Source organism: Gymnoscopelus microlampas (assembly GCF_963454915.1).
Source record: "Gymnoscopelus microlampas genome assembly, chromosome: 9".
Classification (NCBI taxonomy): Eukaryota; Metazoa; Chordata; class Actinopteri; order Myctophiformes; family Myctophidae; genus Gymnoscopelus; species Gymnoscopelus microlampas.
In genome coordinates this window covers 17,167,691-17,190,408 of record NC_139946.1, presented here as the reverse complement: position 1 = coordinate 17,190,408, position 22,718 = coordinate 17,167,691, and the positions used below count along the sequence as shown (strand labels likewise).

Genomic DNA, 22,718 nt, shown 5'->3' with positions numbered 1-22,718 from the left:
TATAGCTAGAGTCTTGAAGCTGCCTTCTCCTGTATGTGCACTCCCCTGAAACCCCTGCCTCCAGGAAGTAGACCTCAAAGAGAGGATGATTAGTAGGATGACAATACAGCATACCCAATAACCCAAATAAACTTCATGTATTAGCATGTTTTTGTCAATCACAACAGTCAATATAGTTACCCTTTGTTGAATAGGGTTCGTGACACTTTTACTCTCGCCTTGAACACATTATTCACTCTAATAATAGCTTGAATGTATATAGCGCCTTCCATAAGCCTGAGAGAGTAGGGGTCTTTTCAAGGCAGCCTTAAAAGAGTCCAGTGTTGGAGCATGGCGACATTCGCAGTGAAAGGATCGTTGAAAAGACACCAAAACACAGGTTTTAGCTCTGGATAAGAGTGTCTGCTAAATGCTCCAATTGTAAATGGATGTAATTGCTTTTAGACTTCACTTTTTTATCAGCTATGGGCCTTGGAAACTGTTTCCAAGTATTATGGCTTGTATACTAGTTGCATCGTCTTGTCCTTTGCACATTGTGAGGTCAAGGGGCTTGATTTTTGTTGGGAAGTCGAGATGTCTAAGCTCAATTATCACTGCTTAAAAGCATCACTATGAATGGGACCCATTTATAATGCATTACTGTACTTATCATGATGTACTGTTGCAATCTGTACCTACTGCATGGTAATGATAGTATATTTTAAACCATGTCTTGGCACTTGTTTCTGTTATTCTCATTGAACATTTCTTTAAACAAGTAAGACGCGCGAACGCTGGAAGCGAACGCAGCTCGAAAATATTGTGTATTTACGGACTTTGTGTGTGTGTGTGTGTGTGTGTGTGTGTGTGTGTGTGTGTGTGTGTGTGTGTGTGTGTGTGTATGTGTGTGTTGGTGTGTGGGTGTGTGGGTGTTTGTGTTTTGACTGTAGCTGCACTCTGGCGCACTCTGTCGGCCGCACCCAGGCAGTGCACTGCACACAGACACACACACACACACACACAAGCCGAGCAGACTTTCATAGTAAGCTCCACTTGGGCGGAGGCGCGCCTTCGGCGCGCCTCCTTCCGCGTTCGCAATGATCTATCTTTGCAAAGGGTTTGCAAAACGTACAGGAGTACAGGAGTAAGTACAACAAACAACAAAACACATTGCTTGCAAAGCTTTATTGAATGCAGTGTCATATTTTATGACATTTCGGTGTTTTGAATACAATGTGTCATATTTTATGACATTTCACGGTGGCTTGAATTGTAGAACTTATTCAGCTTCTTTTCCCTGTGGAAATAAGAACATATTATTAGACTATATTCAACCCAAATCTTTAATTAAATCTCAGTTAATCAGCATGAATTGCTTTCATATTGCATACGTATGTATTTACCCCACGACTTTTAGCTCTCAGCTTGTTGACCTGGGATTCAGCGATGTCGGCACGCTCTTCGGCCTCCTCCAGCTCATGCTGAATCTTTCTGCCCTTGGACAAGTGAGTGTTGGCTTGCTCCTCCTAGAATATGATAGAGATGGTATGGTTCAAAGTCTAAATATTTCAAAAGAGCATCTTGCAATTATTGTCTAAACTACGCATAAAATTGTAAAGTGTAGTTGCAGCTAATTCACTGTGTATCAAATGGGCCCATGTGAACTAGCCTTGGCATGTTCTCATTGGGAAAGCATGACTTTTTTTTGGGCGGTGCAACCGCCCCTATATGTGAGGTTTGGACCCCCACCCATTGCACCCCCCCAACCCTGCGCTGTGATTGGCCACCATTGTACCCCCCTAACCCTGCACCGTGATTGGCCACCATTGTACACTGGTTGACTCTATTCAGGACTGTGATTGGCTAGTGAAACACATGACACATGTGCAGTCCTATAAATAGGACTGTGCACTTGTGAATCACCCACTGTGATGACCACTGTGACCACACCGCCCACTTCACACTGGGTGTGATTTTTATACTTTATTGCAGGTTTGTGCAATACATGTTTTCCATTTCATCAAGTTTTCTTCACTTGTTTAATTCATCCTGCATCATTTTTATACATTTCTTCCTAGTATACACACTGTAATTAACAATACAAAGAAAAGGGAAAAGAGTAAGGGGAAAATATAAAGAAAATAGTGGGAAAAGGAAGAATACACAGGGGGGGGGGGGGGGGTAGCCTGAGTATGTCTTCAAACTTCATCTTACCGCTTCCTCAGCCTGCCTCTTGTAGGCTTTCACCTTCAGCTGCAGTTTGTCTACCAGATCCTGAAGCCTGGCAAGATTCTTCTTGTCTTCTTCAGACTACAGTGTGAATTCAGAGTGAAATTAGAATGAAATTATCAAATTTGATGTATGTTCATGCAATCTATTAATTTTGAATGGAATGACGGTGAAGTGAACATGGTATACATGTACCTGGTATGTGAGTTCCTTCACTCTCCTCTCATATTTGCGGACACCTTTAACAGCATCTGCTCCACGTCTCATTTCGGCATCAACCTCTCCCTCCAGCTCACGCACCTTCAGAATTGAATGATGCACTATGAAGTTATTTCCTCTGATTTCATTTGTCTATGACTATACCCATTGTTGGTATAAACTACATCTTACCCTAGTCTCCAGTTTCTGGATCTGCTTCTTGCCTCCCTTCATAGCCAGGGTCTCAGCCTCATCCAGACGGTGCTGCAGATCCTTGACTGTGATCTCCAGGTTCTTCTTCATCCTCTCCAGGTGAGAACTAGTGTCCTGTTCCTTCTTCAGCTCCTCAGCCATCATAGCAGCCTGGAAAGTATAGTTTTTGTAATGCATGTTTGTATTAAGCATGACACAATGGATAACTACGTTTTATGTGTAGATTGGATAAGGGGAGGACATTCTAAACGTACATCAGTGATGGCTTTCTTGGCCTTCTCCTCTGCATTCCTTGCTTCTTGAACACAGTCTTCCACTTCACCTTGGACCTGGACCAGGTCAGACTCCAGTTTCTTCTTGGTGTTAATAAGGCTTGTGTTCTAAAATAAAGATGCAGTTTAACAATGTAACTATGCCTGACTTGTAATGTAAAATATTTTATTTGAGTCTTAAGAGTTTTATTTGTATTGTCTTACCTGAGAGTGCAACAGTCCAGCACGCTCACTAACATCCACCAGTTCTTGTTCAGCCACTTTGCGGCCTCTCTCCGTCTGTTCCAGAGCAACCCTCAGCTCCTCAATCTCAGCCATCATGAGGCCGTTCCTACGCTCCACCATGGCAGCTTGCTCCTTCAGATCTTCTTGGGCTCTGAGAGCATCGTCAAGATGCAGTTGTGCATCCTGTAATAAATCGCATTTGAGGTGGTCATCATCATGTTATGAGAAACACCACAAAGTGTCCACTCATTCTTCAGAGCAGTTCCACAGTTTGAACAATTGTCTTAACTACTATGTTTTGTACCTTAAGCTGTCCCTGGAGGTTCCTTAGTTGCTTCTGGGCCTCGGCAGCGATGCGGTTGGCATGACTCAGCTGAACCTCCATTTCGTTCAGGTCTCCCTCCATTTTCTTCTTGATTCTCAGGGCATCATTTCTGCTCCTGATCTCAGAGTCCAGAGTGCTCTGCATGGAGTCAATCACCCTCTGGCTGTTCCTCTTGATCTGTTCAATCTCCTCGTCCTTCTCTGCCAGCTTCCTGTCAACCTCACCCTTGATCTGGTTGAGCTCCAGTGTGATACGAAGAATCTTGGACTCCTCGTGCTCCAGAGTACCCTAAAATGTAATATGGGATCAAGGTAGTATGGACCTATGAATGTAATATAATTTACAGCTCCACTGTTTGAATATAAAACGTATTGAAAAAAATATATTGACGATCACATTCTTCGTCTGGAACCTATAGCTTTTACCTCGGCTTCCTCAAGGGCCATCTGGATCTCTGACTTCTCTGTCTCCACCAGCTTCTTGTTCTTTTCCAGTTCATGCATGGTCTTTCCTGTCTCTCCAATCTGTTCAGTCAGGTCTGAGATCTCCTCTGCAGTTGATTTAAAATAATTAACATTATTAACAAAAAAAAGAATAGTAATAATATTATTATTTAATAATAATAATAAAAATAATAAATCTTTGGATAAAGTGGGTGGAGCTAAATCCACAATCAATCTGAAAATGTAAATATTAAATATTCATATTGACTTTGAATATTAAACTCACATTAAACCAACTTTGAGACAAACTGATTAAAATGATCACCAATTTTGATCAATTGTTTAAAAGAGAGGAGATCTCACTGCTAGTAGCCACAATGAAATAACTTGTTTCATTTAGAAAGACACCAACGTTTTGACACCATAAGTCTTCTTCAGGATAGGAGAACAGGTCCCTGGGTACACTGAAGAAGACTTATTGTGTCGAAACGTTGGCGTCTTTCTCTTTCCAAATAAAACAAGTTATTGCATCATGGCTATGAGCTCTGCAATCTTCTCTCGTTTAAACAGTTGTATATCTCCCGTGGTCAGCACCTCCTCACTGCTGGTGTGCACTCCTGTTCCATTGTTTGCCCAATTTTGATCCATTATTGTGGCTCAAAACTCACGTTGTAGGTTCTTGTTTTCACGCTTCATGGTCTCCAGCTGGTCCAGAGACTCCTCGTAGGAATTCTTCATCTTAAACAACTCAGTGTTGAGAGAACGAGACTCTTTCAGAGATCCCTCCAGTTCTGCCTGTCCCTCTTCATATTTCTGCTTCCATTCTGCCAGGACCTGCACAGCATTTGTAATAAAATATGTAAATTACCCCCGCTATAATTCTTATAATATTTTGTGTTAAATAATTAATGTCAAAGCACCTTATCAAAGTTCCTCTGTTTCTTGTCGAGGTTGGCAGCTAAAGCGTTGGCCCTCTCCACATCAATCATGAGGTCTTCCACTTCACCCTGGAGTCTCTGTTTGGTCTTCTCCAGAGAGCCGCACTTGGAATTGACAGCCTCAATATGCTCCTCAGCATCCTGAAGCCGCTGGGCTAGCTTCTTCCTGTTGGATTGGTTTTGAATGGAATAAAATTATTGTGGACAATATGTCATATACATAGTGATTCCTCCTGAAGTGTTAAACACAAATCACTTACTTAGCTTCCTCCAGTTCCTCAGTGCGCTGGATAGCATCAGTCTCATACTTGCTCCTCCACTGAGCCACCTCACTGTTGGCCTTGGACATTGCACGCTGCAGCTCCGCCTTGGCCTCCTGCTCCTCCTCAAACTGCTCCCTCAGAAGGTCACAGTCATGGCGAGATGATTGCACAGAATGGGCAAGGGCATTCTTTGCCTGTGAAAAGGAAATTGGCCAAATAATGACAACTGAATACAATAACAGAATAATTGGAAACTTGACTTATTTGTGAAAGATGAAATGCTCCTCACCTTAACCTCCTCTTCAACTTGTCTCTTCAACTCCTCAAGCTGCTGGATGAAGGCCTGCTTGCCTCTGGTGAGCTGTGAGAGAAGAGCGTCTTTCTCCTCAAGTTGACGAGACATCTCACCTAGTTAGACATTTTAATATTATTATTTGTTTTATCATCTTGTTGAGTACACATTACTAAAATGATTGGTATAATTGTAAGTCAAAGCATAATCTCTCATTATCTATTTTTGTCAAGTAACAGTGACAAACCATGCACGCAAAGTAGACTTTATTTACCGTTTTCTGTCATCAGTCTTGCTCTCTGAACTCCAATGTCATTTATCTGGCGAACATTCTCATCACTCTTGGACTTGATTTCACTAAGTTGGTCCTCAAGGGTGCGGCACATCTTCTCAAGATTTCCCTGGTCATTAACATAGGACAGATTCAATGATAAAATGTACCTGCATTTATTACAACTCTATTTGTTCCTGTTTGCAGTAGTTTGATATTCTATAACTTTCTGTCAATAATCAATGGAGTACTACTCCGTTTAGGATTATGTACATGATCAAACACTGGCTTGAAATGCATTCAGACTTTATCTGCATTTTTAAAAAAAATGTTTGTTTAAGTTGCTTATGTATTGTATTTGTATTGTGTCAATCAACCTAGAAATAAACCAACCAAGGTAAATAGTGTAGCGACCCTACATAAGTGGCCCGGCCGTAACTACTCCTCCAAGGAAGGTACAGTAGCTCTCTTAGCATTGCCTGTTAAGTGCCAGACTGGTGATCAGGGTTCAATCCCAGCTCAGGGCGTTACGCTATTTGCTACATTGGTGTCAGAAGTGGGGCGCCTCTCCTCGTGTGATGTACGTGGAGCATTAAGCACGAGGACACGCTTGGACTCGAATGGGCCGTGGGGTAGTGTAGCGAACCCATACTGTAAGTGGCCCCGGCCGTAACTTGGTCCTCTAAGGGAGCTAGCTCTCATAGCGTTGCCTGTTGCGTGCCGGATTGGTGAGTTGGCGATCCGGGTTCGGTGCCAGCTCAGGGCGTTGCACTATTTGCTACAGTATGTTTGTTTTTGTTCATTAAACAAGTATTTTCTCAACAATTATACACAGGCATCCCATTATACCTTTGCCTTAGCAACAGATTCCATGTTGCTGGCCAGGTCGTCGATCTCCATCTTGTATTCGCTCTTCTCTTTCTCCAGTTTCTGCTTGACTCTCTGGAGGTTGTCGATCTGCTCGCCCAGCTCCGCTACGCTGTCGGCCTGTTTCTTACGCAGGGCCGAGGCGGTGGCTTCGTGCTGCAGGGTGGACTCTTCAAGGTCACGACGGAGCTTCTGGAACTCGCTCTCACGCTTTTTGTTCATCTCAATCTGAGCGGTGGTGGCTCCACCGGACTCCTCCAGCCTCTCACTGATCTCCTCCAGTTCCCGGGAGAGGTCGGCTCTCTGCTTCTCCACCTTGGCACGAGCGGCACGGTCTGCCTCGATCTCCTCCTCCAGTTCTTCAATGCGAGCCTTTTCAAGTTAATTATATTAGATTGACATATGAAAATCATAAATTACTATTACTTATTATTAAACTTGAAAATCTTTTTTAAATACCTGGAGCTCTTTGATCTTCTTCTGTAGCTGAGCCGACAAGGATTGTTCATCCTCAATCTTACCCAGAATCTGACTCATTTCAAAGTCCTTCCTGTAGAAGACAGTAGTACATCATATCTTAGTGTCATTCAACAGGTATTATACAGTAGTATATCATATCTTAGTGTCATTCTACAGGTAATATACAGTAGTACATCTTATTAGTGTCATTCTACAGGTATTATTTATGCATTCTATTTCATAGTGTTGTTCGCATTACTTCTTTAGCTTCTCATCAGACTGCTGCTTGTCATTCTCCAGATCCATGAGGCATTCCTGGGCCAGTTTCAGATCCCCCTCAAGCTTTCTCTTGGCTCTCTCGAGGTCCATGCGGAGCTTCTTCTCTTGTTCCAGAGAACCTTCCAGCTGCACAATAATGTTTTTTTCTAATTATCCAGTACAACAATAAACGCATGTGTTTGAAACATCCGATTCACTTCATAAACTCACATCGTCAACTTGCTGCTCCAGCTTGGTCTTGGCCTTGGTCAGAGTGTTGACTTTGTCTTCCTCTGCCTGCAGGTCATCCAGGGTCTGCTGATGGGCCTCTTGGAGGGCCTTCTTTTCCTTTGACAGCTTAGCAATAGTCTCATCCTGAGAGGCCATCTCCTCAGTTAGGTTCTTCACCTGAATAAGCAGAACAGAAGATGTTGTCGTGAATGGAACCTTTTTGTACCATTGTAATAGTAAGTTGACATTCTGAATGTAAGATGAAGTCTGTTAAAAGATCTGCTGACACACTATTAGGCCTCCTACTGTGAGGGACAACTGTTAAGGTCTGTCTCCTAGTCCTAGCTATGTCGTAATCAAACTTTGATTTTGTTCCAACACTTCTCGAACCTTCTTTATATAACACAGTTTTTTTATGTAAGTTCTAAGAATTCTTTTACACTATAACTTGATATAACCACTAGAGTGTATTATCCTGAACCTTGTTTTCAGTGGCGTGCTTCTCCTTCTCCACTTTGGCCAAGGTGAGCTCCAGGTCATCAATGTCCTTCTTGAGCTCCGAGCATTCATCCTCCAGCTTCCTCTTCTTGGCAGTCAGCTCGGCGTTGATCTCCTCCTCGTCCTCCAGTCTCTCACTCACCTCTTTCACTTTTGCCTCCAACTGGATCTTACTTTTAATAAGACCCTCACATCTCTCCTCAGCATCAGACAGATTATCTTGTTCCTGAGTATCAATGAAGAAAATAAGTGAGGAAACATGTCAGTATTTTTGTTGTGGATGACATGATAAGAGACACGATTTAAGATTTAAGATCGCAGATACAAGCAGATACAGACGGGTGGCCGGCCTCTCCCTTAGAGATAGGGTGAGAAGGTCGGTCATCCGCTAGGGACTCAGAGTCGAGCCACTCGGAATGGAGCCAGATTAGGTGGCTTGGATATCTAGTACGGATGCCGCCCGAGCATCTACCTATAGGGAGGTCCTCGCTGCACTATATTATATGATATGAGCCCTTTAGCAAAACTCCTGAAGAAGTGTACTTACTGATTGTTGTGCCATTGCCAGGTCATTCTTCTCCTGCACCAGAGCCACCAGCTTCTGCTCCAGCTCCTTCTTCTTGGCCAGGGCAGTAGCCAGGTCAGTTTTCATCTTTTCATAATTATCCTTCATTTCAGCCAACTCCTTCTCAGTTTCAGCACTCTTCAGAAGAGGCTTGACCTTGTAGTACAGCTTCATCCATGGCCAGTGTTTCACATTGACGAATGAGCGGACGTTGAACTGGATGCTGTAAATGGCTTCTCTGTGGAAAAACAGTACGGAAAACAAACGGAAAAAGTTGATTAAAACAAAGTAAAAGAAACCTGTGCCGCCTTTTTCTTGATCTTTCAAAGGCAATTGACACAATTGATTATCAGATTTTGAGGAAAGGGCTCCTCAATATTGGGTTATCTGACAAGGCTGTTGGGTTTGGGTTTGATAATTACCTATCAGAAAGGACACAGTGTGTTAAATTTGACAGCATCATGCAGGTCCCGTTGTGGATATTGTGTCAGGGGTACCCTTGGGTTCCGCACTGGGTCCACTGTTATTTGCCATCTATGTAAACAATCTTGGTCGAAATGTTCCAAATGCACATTTTCATTTCTTGCTTAGTCCTTACAGTATCTGCAGAGTGCTTTCAATGTCATGGAATCACAGTTGCTTAGCTTGAAAACTTGTGCTGAATGCCACAGAGACTAAACTGATGTGTGATTAATTTTAAGAAGGCAGCGGCTTCCCCTTTTGAGATTGTAACCTTACAGGGCAATCAAACAGGTCTCCCTCGTAAAAGAGATCTTGATCTCAATGGGATTTTTTACCTGTATAAATAAAGGTTTCTAAATATTAAATATGGTAAGTTATGTTTTCAACATACCTCCTCTGCATCATCTTGACAAACTCCTTCCTCATGACGTAACCTCGGGCGAGACCCTGAGTCATGGTGACCAGATTAGCCAGCTTCTCATCTCGCATTTCCTCAAGGGTGCCTATCAGACCAGCTTTGAAGAACACCTAAATATGAAATTATTATTAAATATGATTACAAACTCTGAAGATTTGAAGTGTGTTTACCTTAGTGTGTCCAAACACAGTGTGTTTACCTTGGTGTGTCCAAACTTGTACTCATCATGAGGTACGTCAATGGACCCAAGCAGCTTCTCCGAGGCTTTCTTGTTGTCCATGAACTGGCCCTCGGGGCATGCGCTGTTCAGTACTTTGTACCTATTTTGTAAGAGTTCACAATCATTTAGGCGTTCCTACTGTAAATAGTTATGGACCTACAGCTCTTGAAAAAAAGTAATTGATACCTCTGCTTGAAGTCAGCATAGAGGACTCTGCTGGGGAACCCCTTTCTGCAGATTCTGATGCCCTCCAGCACACCGTTACACCTCAGCTGATGGATGACCAGGAAGTTCTCCATAAGGCCTGTGAAAAGGTTGTTTCAGGATTATTATGACAAAATCATAACACACTGGCCTGAGTTGCATTAAATGACCACCTCACTCCTTGCCAATCATTTACAGCTCAGAGTGTACCTGGAGTCTTTGACTCGTTGGGAATCAGGCAACGCACAAAGTGAGGATGAGTGCTCCTCAAATTGGTCATCAGCTTCCCCAAGTTCTCCTATAGAGACATAATAAAACCAAGTAGGCCTATTATTCATAAAAGATAATATACTTATTTAATTTCAGCATAAGATATAATGGCAATAAGACAATAGTGTTAATAATAATGCTTTATTCTTACCCTGAATGCTGCAGACACAGTCATCATGGAACCACCCTTCTTCTTAGCTCCCTTCTTTGTGTTATCTGTTTATTTGTTAGAATTTAGCAGATTATTCAGTTGATAAATTCAGCACAGTATTGTATTTTAGTCATATACTTAGTATTTTTTCAGAATAATTCACAGAGAACATACCTTTCCTATTCCATATATTATACATGCAGTGACAAATATCACCCTCCTCCCCGCCCGGCTTCCCTCCCCCGAACACGGGCCAATTGTGTTCACATAGATGCCCGACAAAGCCGGACGCACTGCGGTGGATTCGAACCCACAACCTCTGTGGTGGTGGACAGGGACTTTTACCACTGTGCCTACAGAGAAAGATCTTAAGCATAGCTAAATATTTTACCTTCCGGCTCAGGTGGGGGATACAAAGTACCCAGCAGTTTGACTGAAGACTTCTGGTACAACTGAACTACAGAGTCATTCAACGGGTCTTTATTCTTGTCCAGCCAGCCTGTGATGCTGTAGTCCACGGTTCCAGCGTAGTGGACCAGGGAGAAGTGGGCCTCACCCTTGCCTTTGCCAGGCTTGGGCTTCTCAAAGGCCTTGGTCTTCCCAAGATGCTGGTCGTACAGCTTGTTCTTGAAGGTGGTGTCTGACGCCTTTGGGAACATGCACTCCTCTTCAAGGATGGAGAAGATGCCCATGGGCTTTGTAAAGGATCACCAAAAAAATTAAGTAAGCCTTAATACAATAATAAGAAAGACATTGACATGTTTCCATTAAAGCATGACCTGATAGACTACCTTCTCAATGAGCTCAATGCAGGCAGCCAAGTCCATGCCAAAGTCAATGAGTTCCCAGGGGATACCCTCTTTTTTGTACTCTTCTTGTTCCAGTACAAACATATGGTGGTTGAAGAACTGTTGCAGTTTCTCATTGGTGAAGTTGATGCACAGCTGCTCTAGGGTGTTGAACTGTAAGTGCATGGGAATATGATTAGCGTAATAAAGTCATTACGATAAAAGGAATTAGTTTGCCACCTAAAACTAGTACATGCCGCTTACATCAAATATTTCAAAACCAGCGATATCCAGCACACCAATGTAGTGGTTTCTCGCTTGCTTGGTGTCCAGCATCTGGTTGATTCTAATGACCATCCACAAGAACATCTTCTCATAGATAGACTTAGCCAAGGCACCCACTGAGTTCATGACCTAAAGAAATAGTAAAGTTATCAATATCTTTTTTGTTTTTCTAAATGTCCACCACACCTTTTCTAAATGCTTATATTAAATAAGAGAAGTCCTGTCCAATATCAAGCATGTAAAACAAAAAATAACATTTCAACATAGGAATGGAAATTACTACTTGAAGTACATCTATTAAAGTACAAAGCAAGCAATTTAATTCAAATTACTACTTGAAGTACATCTATTAAAGTACAAAGCAAGCAATTTAATTCAAGTTCCTGCAGTGATACAGAAAAGATCAATGAATGGAAGTATACGTTTTTTTTAATGCACTTCCGACAATACATACAAATAGATCAGAGTTCTGATGATATGTTGTGTTAATAATATATACAATGAGATCAGGACAAGTAAATAATGTACTATCTATCTCACCTGTGGCACAGTCTGTCCCTTAGTGACATACTCGTTTCCCACTTTCACTCTGGGGTAGCAGTAAGCCTTCAGCATGTCTGCTGAGTTCAGGCCCAGCAGGTAGGCAATCTTATCAGCCTCTAAAATAAGTCATGAAAATATATTTCATATCTTTAATGTAGAATAGAAAGCTGGCAACAAACTAATTTACTCTTGTGATAATCTACTCCTGTGGTTCTCAAACTGGGGTCCAGGGACCCTCAGGGTTCCGTATGGACCCTTGCAGGTCTGTAACTCTGAGAGTGTACAAATGGAACCAAATGAACCCGTAAGGGTCCATTTGTACACTCTCAGAGTTATGGGGGTCACTGATCTAGTCAATCTTTTTCAAACAACCATTCCTTGACTGAAGATAATGCTCACCCTCATTGCCATCAGGCTCAGCCTGTTCCTCACGCTGCTTCTGCTTGAACTTCATGTTACCATGGTGCATCACAGCACCGGTGAACTTGTAGATCGCCACCTTCTCCTCACCAGTGAAGCCCAGGATGTCGATAGCATCCTATAATCAAAAGATTGAGATTAGACATTAGATTAGCAAAGCATCACTTTAGAAAATATCATTTGCAGAGGAAAACATTAAAATGTGTTTACTGACATCTGTGGCCATCAACTCCTCTTTGTCGTCAATGCTGGGCACAGCGATCTGACCCATGCTGCACAATGGGAAGTCGTAGGGGTTGCTTGTGATCAGGCACATTTCTTAAAAGGAATTGTGTTAAACATTACGTTTTTATTCATCTCACCACTGCATCATCATCATTATTATCATCATCATCATCATCATCATCATCATCATCATCATCTGCATCATCAGTGATTCTATTTACCTATAATCTCAGGTTTGTGATTGGTCATCATCTGGTAGAAGATGTGGTAGCCTCTCTCAGCTGGAAGCTGGAAGGTCACTCTGGACTTCTCCAGCAGATCTAGGTTAATGTACATAATTCATAATAATAATAATAATCTACAAGGGTTGTACATAACTCATAATAATACTTTATAAGGGTTGTACACAACTCAAAATCTAATCCTCTAATGAAAGCAGTATATCATTTATCATCTGTGTACTTCATACTTACATGTCTCAATATCAGCACTGGCCAGTTTACCCGTTGAACCGAAATGGATTCTGATGAATTTACCCTGTTAAATATAGCAACATTTGTAGTTATTTGTTTGACATGAAATCCTAATCTTTTTCTCACAACATGATATTATTTTACACTTACAAAGCGAGAGGAGTTGTCATTCCTCACAGTCTTGGCATTACCATAGGCCTCCAGCAAGGGATTGGCTGCAATAATCTGATCCTCCAGTGACCCCTATATAACACCAAATATTACATTGGTTCAGTTTTTCTTATATATCACTATAGCTCATATTCTTTATGTCCAGAAGTTATACCTGGATTTTGCCTGAGGTCGTCGGCTCTGCCTTCTTTCCTGAACTAGAACTAGCTGCTGTTGCAAAGTACTGGATGACACGCTTGGTGTTCACAGTCTTTCCAGCACCGGATTCTCCACTGGTTATAAAAGCATACAGTCAGTGAAATGCAGTTAGCGAATTTGATTACAATTGTCTTCATTAAATGCACAGTAGATGAGGTACTTACGTGATCAAGACAGACTGGTTCTCCCTATCTGTAAAGGGTTAAGTAAATGTGCTTTTAGTTCTCATCTATATAATACAGCACAAAACCATTATGTACTGTATATGTTTTCTTTACATTGTCCTGACCAGTACATACCAGTAAGCATGAACTGATAGGCGTTGTCAGAGACAGAGAAGATGTGGGGTGGAGCCTCCACACGCTTCTTGCCTCTGTAGGCATTTACAACTTCTTGGTCGTACACCGGGAGCCACTTGTAGGGGTTCACAGTTACACAAAACAAGCCTGAGTAGGTCTGAAGGGGAGAAAGAGAGAACATTATAACAACATACAACATAGCAGCAAGCACGCCATATGATCACTGTAGCTGGTAATACAGGGACAGGTAGCATCAAAATAGTGATCAACTTATCTTCAGCACCATGAAGTTACCATTATACCGTGTGGCTTTGCAGGAGTCTAGCCCTCTATAAGAGGGTCTGTCTGTCTGTCTGTCTGTCTGTCTGTCTGTCTGTCTGTCTGCCTGCCTGCCTGCCTGTCATTGGATCCAGAGCTAATCTCACAACCCACTGGACCTAACTGTGCCAAATCTGTATGTGTAATACTTTTTGAAATAATTAGCTTTAATCTCATAATGGAAGTTACTGGGGATCTGATCCGGCTGAAAGCGTGTCCACATTTGGAGCCATACATCATAGATAATTATGTTATGATATATGACACATATTTGAGATGTCTCACAGGCTGGCCACATGTAGTCCGAGACACACTTTGGAGCCATGCAATGCTATGTGGATTGTGGATACAGAGACCCACATGATTTTGTTTTGTTTGGTTTTCACTTGACGATATGATGTAAGTACTCTGTATTCTTTATTTGCTATATACAGGTCAAAGAATACTGTACTGTACTGTACTGTTCTGTGCTGTACTTACATAGATCATCCATGCTGCATAACGCTCTTTGAGGTTATACAGCACAGTGGCTTCAGTGAGGTGGGTCATCATGGCCATATCCTCAATTTTGTCATACTTGGGAGGGTTCATAGGGGTGACATCATCCTCCTTAACAGTTTTTTCCTAAAAGAAAATCAAAACAGCTTTAGAATGTCTTGCAGTTAGTTGTGCTGTGAGTATCACCATTTGAATTTAGATCCACCTCGGCCTACCTCCGACGTGTCGAGCACTTTCACTGTGAGTTTGGCACCATCCTTCTTCACAATCGCACATTTGAGATACAGCTCCTTAACATCAGCCACATATCCTGCAGTTTTGGCATCAAAGGGTTTAGTTTGAGCCTCGATTCTCTCTCTCTCTGGCTTACGCAGGTAAATGGCAGCCTTGCCGTAAACGGCCATCTCCGCGTCCGTACTCATGTTGGCGGCTTTCTGTTGACAGACAAACAGATGGTGTTGATGCCTTCGTTGACTGAGCAGATAACTGTATTACTATGTAGGACTATTCTTATATTGTTTACGTTTAATAGAAAAAATAATGAACACTCACGTTTTTCCTCTACGCAGTATCAGTGGAATGTCAGTGCAACCCCTACGTCTGAAGTAACACATGTTGATGACGTAAACATGAGCTGAATGATACATCTTAATATTCTATTATTTATATGTCAAATTATTGCATACATTTTGATCAAATTAGATTACAGTATATTCATCCTAATGAATCCATCAATGTTAAGGTAGGGTAAGTGATATGTTTTGTTTAAAACAAAAAGTTTTTTGTTGTAGTCATTGCTATAGAGTGTTTGTTCAGTTACAGGAGTCTCCCTGTTTCTCCAGCTCTTTAATAAACAGAAAATACATTTTCAGGTACAGTAGTAGGTGACACATTTTCAGCCAATCAGGAGAGAGTACCCATTTATCAGCTTAATTTTTTATCATGTTCCAGTTCCAATTTTGTCTAATCATGTCTTTGTGTCATCACTTCCCATTTCACTTTGTTTAATCTGTATACTGACTGAGTTCTCTATCCTGATTGGATGACATTTGGTATTCCGACCTGAACATGCAGTTCTGTTTAATAAAGAGCTGGAGAGACATGGAGACACCTGTTACTCAACAAACACTCTATAGCAATGAGTACTATCAGAATATAGAGCTACTCAACACTTATTTTAACCAAAGAAAATCACTTACCCTACTTTTAATTGTAGCTGAATAACAGTTGTCAAAGGAGCATTTTCAATTCCATTTCATTATAACGCCACATCACTTCACTCACGCACTTTACATAACAGAGCAAGCAAAACAATCCATTTCTCAGTAGTGAGTTGACTGATCCATTTTAAAATAGTATTGTACTATATATGCTGTGATATTACATTGCGCATTCAGATTGTGTTACTCATTCTGAATTTTACCAAATTATTTTGTTCATTACATGTTACGTGTTTTTTTTCTTCTATATTTTAATTCACATGCACATTTTCAACTCATACTGAACAAAGTCTCAGGCAGCTAGCATCTCTAATACAAGGATGACAGCTGATGTCTAACTCACCACCAGATGGATCCCTGGACTCCTCTGAAGTGAATCCATCCTCAAGACGCCCCTTTTATATTGAGAGCATATTGCTTGTGTTGCAGAAACTAAAATAGTTCACGCCTTTAAAAGGTGCTTTAATTTATCTGTTGACGTTGCAGTAGTAGTATCAATTTTACCATTTTGCCATACTCTATTAACAAACCATATCAAGTATTATACTTCTAACATTGCCACCATACTTGGTGCTGCTTCCATCTAATGGTTTATGTATTACAGACGTCTTGCCAGTGACTTGATGTAAAAATAATCAGGGGGTTACTTCATTGGGGGTAATATTGAATGTAGCAGTCCTTAATAACATTACTGCATGCATCAAAGTTGGCGGTTCTACAGGGTGGCATAGGATGATATGGCAGCTGCTGTTCCAAAACACGTTCTTGCCACTCCAATTACAGACGTAAATATTATTATATTATAAATGAAATACATTGTTTTGAACATTTGTGATATTTTTTTTTGCACAGAGCATTGTATCTGGTAGTGTGAAAGTAGAAAACCAGCAGTAGCCTTTTTTGTATAGCTAAAGTATGAATGAAACTAGTTGTATGGGAGAACGGGGGTACGAACCAAATTACTAATTGGAACCGTCTGGAACACTATAAAATTGAAGCAGACGTTGTGGTGTTCTCTTTCCTGGTTGGAATGAAATTGGTATCCCACATGAACATTTGTTTAATGTTTACCACAGCGTTGGACAGATGGGGAGACCCATGTTACTTAACTCTATAGCATTGATTACTATCGGAATGTAGAGCTTACACTTTTTAACCATTTCTAAATTTCTCAAACTTTACAAAGTTTGGGTAAGTTTTTCCAAAGCAACACTTTTTCAGCAATTAGTAATTTTGTGAAATACATTATGTAGTGAAAATGTGTTAGTATCTGTGCAAGAATCCTTTACGTACAGTATTGTTTCCTTCTATATTGTACAGAAAGATGTAGCCTATTTTTCTGGCCGTGACAATGCAAAATATAAAAGTGACTCATATTTTACCCCACTTAAGAAGGCCTTTATTTGTTTATTTGATGTTTATTTTTGGGGTCTTTGAACTGCTCACACTAGAGGATCGTCTTACCCGAGGAGTCTTATCGAGTAACGTTATCCTCTAGTGTTATCGGATAAGACATAAGACATTCTCCAGCCTTGAATGTCTGGTATGCATTCTCTGCCGCTCCCTCAGAACACACATCAACAGAGAGCAATTAACACCTTTTAGGAGGGTCTGAATGGAGACGTGATAGCTGAGGCGGGAGTGGGTTGAATGACATGGAAAGCCCAAAAGGCGTCTGTTAACCACATGAACCCCAGCGTCCCTATTCTGGGGTGAACATTGTTGTAGGAGAGAAAGACACAAGGGGGCCAAGTATAGACGCCTAGACCTAGGGGCCCCCCCGTCAACTACATTATATAGGGTCAAAGTTGTTAAGTCTGATTCTTGTTAACACTCTGACCCCGACCGTATTCTAAGCAGTAAATATGAATCGTTGGCATTAAACAGCCGATACAGGGTTCTACCATTGAATAAGGTGAGCCCGAGGCACTGTTTTGTGCACCAATCAATCCTAAAATTAAATATGTAAGAGTGTAATCCCACACATACAGTAGTACAAGTTATGCTTTTCATCCTTTTTTTTCAATTATACTGTACATAACACATAGAACACAGTATAATATTATCCTTTGTTAGCAGGGACTTAAAATTAGGCTACTTTCTGTAAAAATCACTTAAAATGTGTTAATACTAAGCGTACATCCTTGCATTGCAGTAGTTACTCTCTGCTGCCATGTAGTGTCTATTCTAAACTTACTAACAGTAATTTCACTTATTTTAATTTAATGTGCATGATTGAGATGAAATTTGTTTAGGCCAACATGTTTTTTTATTTCTATAAATAGGTTGTTTCTTTGGTATAGCAAAAATATCTTACAATAGAAAATGTTTCAACTATTGCAATCATTTTTAGCTTAAATATTTACAGAGCAGGATTTGTCGCAGTTGTTTAACAACTACATAGACAGTGCCCTGTCTCCCAGAATTGTGGGATCTAAACAGACAATACATCCCTCCAGGCTATGGGAATTATGTTGCTTAGAAATACATCTTTAGGTGGCACAGTGGTAAAGTGCCTGCCCACTATTGCGGAGGCTTTGGGTTCGAATCCACCACGGTGCATCCGGCTTTGTCGAGCGTCACAACACGTTTGGCCCATGTACGGGGGAGGTAAGCCGGGCGGGGAGGGTGGTATTTGTCACTGCACGTGTAAGGGCTGGGGCGGCACCTGTCAGCAGGGAGCTTTGGGCGGGAGGAGTGTAGGACGAAGGCTCTACGTCCTCCCGGTGGAGGCTCCTCACTGGCAGGTGAGTCAGTAGGATACAACAGCAGTGATAACACACAAATGTGTTTGGGGAGGTATTCATACAACATCCAATTTAACAGTAGGCACCTTACAAGAGCGTAGACTGCCGAAAAGGTGACAAAAAGGATGATCAAATTGAATCTAAGGTCATCTGCCAGGTGCAAAGGCAACTCAGACGGTCTATGTAACTTCTGAGACGTGTACGTGACAAACAGAACATACACTTACATGCACACGCTGTTTTGCCAACAGTTACAGGACATAAATAAGGTCATCAGACAGTACAGTACAGATTTACAGATTTAAATCTATTTCATTGTCAATGTGTTTTTTTTACTAGACATCAGTGTCTTTTAATAAGATTCTGAATTCGTAGCTCCTCCTCAGTCCCCATCCTCGTCTTCAAACCAGTCCAGTGACTCTGAGCATGAACCTTTCATTTATTTATTCTTACCCCATGAATTCAATGAATTATTTCAGTGGACTATGTAACTTTCCAGGCATGACAACGTCTGATAAATTTGGGAGATAAGGTGGTCAAAAGAAAAAAATGTCTTTACAAGTTGTTTTTACTGACGACTAATGGCAACATGTTTCACAGTCCACCTTAAAAAAAACAGAACCCACCCAGAGTGACCAGGAAGGCAGGCAGATGTGAAAAACAGCTGTAATGTGTATCATTCACCAAAACACAAAAACAGCTGAATCCAAAGGCTACATGAATCCAAAAAGATGTACAATGTACTAACAAAAACAAATGACTGTTAACTTTGCCTAAATGAGCAAACTTAAAGGACCATTCACACCAAGCACTATAGCTATAACTATAAATATATAGTTTTACAAAATCTTTCTAACTGAAGTGGATGGCAGAGTCCACACCACAACTAGCAAAGGACAATGGCGACCGATATAGTGCTCTGGTGTGAATGGCCCCTAAGACCACTTGAACCCCAGCATGCCTATTCTGGGGAGAACCGTTTTGCCAAAAATAGCCACTCTATAAGCTCATTGTGAGCCAAGGACCCCCAAAATGATATGTATTTGGGTGCGGACCCCCCATTTCAAAAATATTTTGTGCCAGGGACCCCCAGGAGCAAAGATTTGAGTTAAAAATGTTCGCTTAAAAATATATATAAAGATTTGCACAAATGTTCATGATTTTTCAAAAAATAGATCTACAAGCTCATACTACGGCACGAAGTGACACGCTATGAGCTTTTCAGGTTCATATTATTGTGATACTGTATTAACATATTTTGCTGGGGACCCCCTGGAAACCCCCTAACCCCTGGGTTTGAGAACCACTGGTTTAAGTGGTTAACTCAAGCGGATGGCAGAGTCCCACACCACAACTATAACTATAATGAAAACAACAAAGAACAATAGTTGTAGTTATCGTTATATTTATAGCTTGGTGTGAACTGCCCTTAACATGGTGTTGTGCACACAGCTGACATAAACTCTGCTCTTAATGACACCAGGGTGCCCCAGACAACTACACACTGACGTCACCTCAACTCAAAATAACTAATGAGCACTGGGCTCCACGCTGGCATTTGTCATACCCCGGGGCATATTCACATCATGAAAAGGTCCCAACCTTTCTAACAGCCAAGAGCAACTGTTTAAATAGACCCCTCCATCAGCAGGGGTCCATCACTGTACCATTCCTTCAGGTAACTACTATACCTCTCATAATCACCAGTGGTGACAAGTAGCTACCGTAAGTGCATTCCCTCTTAAGTGCTTAAGTACACTTTTGAGATGCGTACATGCTTTACTTTTCTATTTCCATTTTTCAATACTTTATACTTTTACTCCACTAGATCTCAGAAGCAAATATTGTTGCTCCACTATTATTTGAAAACGTTAGTTGCAAGTTACCTTGCAGATTTTGATTACCGGTATTATCACAAAATATCTATTATCCAATTCAGCCCTATTTTATACTTTGTACGGTATATTCAAAAATAGATGATCTATAAGTGTGGTTTGAGAACAGTGGTTCTCAGGGGTCCTTGAGAGGGTGCCAGGGGGTCCCCCGCTAAATTAAAATTAAAATGTAATTTCACTAAGCTTACTATTTTTTACTATTACAATTATTTCACTGCCTAGGGAGAATGTATAAGAAGAACTATTCCGATCATAGATTTCACTCTCTCCCTACAGGAATGTGGACCGATCTAAACTGAAATATCGATACTTCCAATAATGCCATTTTGTTTTGAGAATGGATCCTTACATTAAAATATTAAAATACTTTTAAATTGAATGTCTATCTAATGTACCTTCCACCCTCTGCCTCCATTCCTCATACACACAGGCGTTGAGTAATTCAGTGGTTCCCAAACCGGGGGGTCCCTAAATTATTTTGGGGGGTCCCCAGATAATTAGCTTAATGTGCAACATTGTTTTCTCACTCAACAGTTAACAAACCAAAATACATTATAAGTGTACAGGGTATCTGCACATTTCTGAAGTTACAATGTAATAACTGTGGAGAACTTTTTAATACAAAATTGGCAAATATTACATAAGAAAGAGGCAAACATTGTGAAAATAGCCGATCTACAAGCTCACACCACCTCGCACTAAGCTGGCACTGTCGCAAAATTGCTTGCTCAGGGTGGGATGTCGGGTCTCTTTTCTCTACATGTAAAGTGTCTTGAGACAACTTGTTGTGATTTGACACTTTAATAAAATTGAATTGAATTGAATTGGCAGTTCGGCTATTTTCACAATATTTATCTGTGGAAACGAGTCAAACTAAATGTAAAGCCTACAATTCCAAGTGCTTGTCAGGGTGGAGGGTCCCCAGTTCAAATATGATTATTTTGGGCGGTCGCTGATATTATTATAGCCATTGTGTACACTGTTTACAGTGTATGGATTGCTTAGTACTTCTAAAACATATATTATAACATGTTCCAATTTTGAAGGTAAAGCTTGCTGTTGAAAATACCTTCCGGAATAATCTTTTGAATTGAACTCTAATGCGAGGTATTTTTTCATGAGACTATAGTCTTAACTATTGTCGGCAGTGTGAGTTATATTGATCAATTAAAGGCTTACTGTGACTATAATATGTAGTGTAGATTGTACAACATGAATATTATTATGTCTTCCCCCCATAGACACTTCCAAAGAGCTGCAGCTATGCCATCCATCCATCTCTCTGGACGATTTCTGATGTGTTCATTATACCAAATGACAATCTGTGATGAAAGAATCTTCCAAACAGTGTAATAAACCTTGTATAATTGGTTCTTTCCTTGCATGCACTCATTGTCACATGACTCCTGAGTTCATGTACTGTACCTAATTTGGTGAAGACTAATTCCAGAAATACTTCTGTCACATTCATGGTAACCCCCATGGGTCAAAGAGTAATTGCTTTTGGCTGTGCGTTTATTTTAGAGGCCCCTCAATGTATGATTCAAATTTGGGGTCGATTGTACATGATTTGAGACATTTTAATTTTAATTTATCACGTGACATGTTACCGTCGCCACTGTGGTTGCCTTGCTACATTGTATACTCCCAAACAAGATATCTCAAATACTAGATTGGCTAGATTCCCATGTGATTTCCCTTTTCAGAGGATGGCCCCTATTGTTTTTCATGGCCCAGTGGCCTTTTCTAGAGCACCACAGTATTTGCATTTCCACTTGCACACAACATATCTCAGTGACTGATTGATTAAATACTTTATTAGTCAAATATATAAACAGCACGGAAGTACAGTAACAGTTGGGCTAAAAAGATAACACTTAAAATTCCTGGGGACGTTTCCATTGTCGTCCTATTAGTAATATGATAATATAATGGCGGACAAACTTGCAGAGCTCATTCATTCTCACCAGAGGAAAGCCCCAACAGATTTTGGTGACACAACATTTGGTCTACCGCCACCCTTAGGCCAAAACTTCCAATTGCACACATCAGATCTAAAAATAAAATAGATTGACATGAAACTTAATGGGCTCAGCCAGTGTGAACCCTGCTGATTTCGGTGGCACCATGGTGCCACCCTTAGGCCAAACTTTACACTTGCTCAAAATACAATGAACAGATTGATCTTGGTGAGTGCTCCCTGGTGGAAGAAACTTAAAGGACGACTTCACCCATTTTCAACCAATCTTCATATAATTGGTCCTCATTAATTCTCATAATAATGGTAACCTTTTTTTATTTGGTCTTTGTCTCATAGGAGGGCTGTGGACACAGGGTTTTTTGTTAGTTTTTTTTATTAATGTGAGAACAATGGCTTCCATTATAGC

At 40.9% G+C, this 22,718-nt stretch overlaps 1 protein-coding gene across 1 annotated transcript; it reads right to left on the bottom strand.

Annotated features, from left to right (window-relative positions):
* Positions 1–1,145: 1,145 nt before the first annotated feature.
* LOC311051233 (myosin heavy chain, fast skeletal muscle-like) lies at positions 1,146–16,127 on the bottom strand. Its single transcript, XM_084065710.1, has 41 exons — positions 16,033–16,127; positions 15,022–15,069; positions 14,685–14,903; positions 14,452–14,595; positions 13,654–13,810; positions 13,519–13,546; positions 13,311–13,428; positions 13,136–13,228; positions 12,986–13,049; positions 12,734–12,832; positions 12,502–12,605; positions 12,267–12,405; positions 11,865–11,983; positions 11,304–11,453; positions 11,043–11,213; positions 10,643–10,946; positions 10,252–10,316; positions 10,041–10,128; positions 9,813–9,930; positions 9,606–9,726; positions 9,380–9,516; positions 8,509–8,764; positions 7,945–8,187; positions 7,464–7,640; positions 7,234–7,379; positions 6,975–7,065; positions 6,498–6,887; positions 5,652–5,778; positions 5,375–5,493; positions 5,083–5,279; positions 4,805–4,988; positions 4,553–4,718; positions 3,867–3,991; positions 3,421–3,729; positions 3,096–3,299; positions 2,874–2,999; positions 2,599–2,769; positions 2,404–2,508; positions 2,194–2,289; positions 1,383–1,505; positions 1,146–1,276 (listed from the first exon to the last, which is right to left on the bottom strand). The coding sequence occupies exons 3-41, from the start codon at positions 14,889–14,891 to the stop codon at positions 1,259–1,261; spliced, it is 5,799 nt and encodes a 1,932-aa protein (XP_083921836.1). The 5' UTR covers positions 14,892–14,903; positions 15,022–15,069; positions 16,033–16,127; the 3' UTR covers positions 1,146–1,258.
* Positions 16,128–22,718: the final 6,591 nt, after the last annotated feature.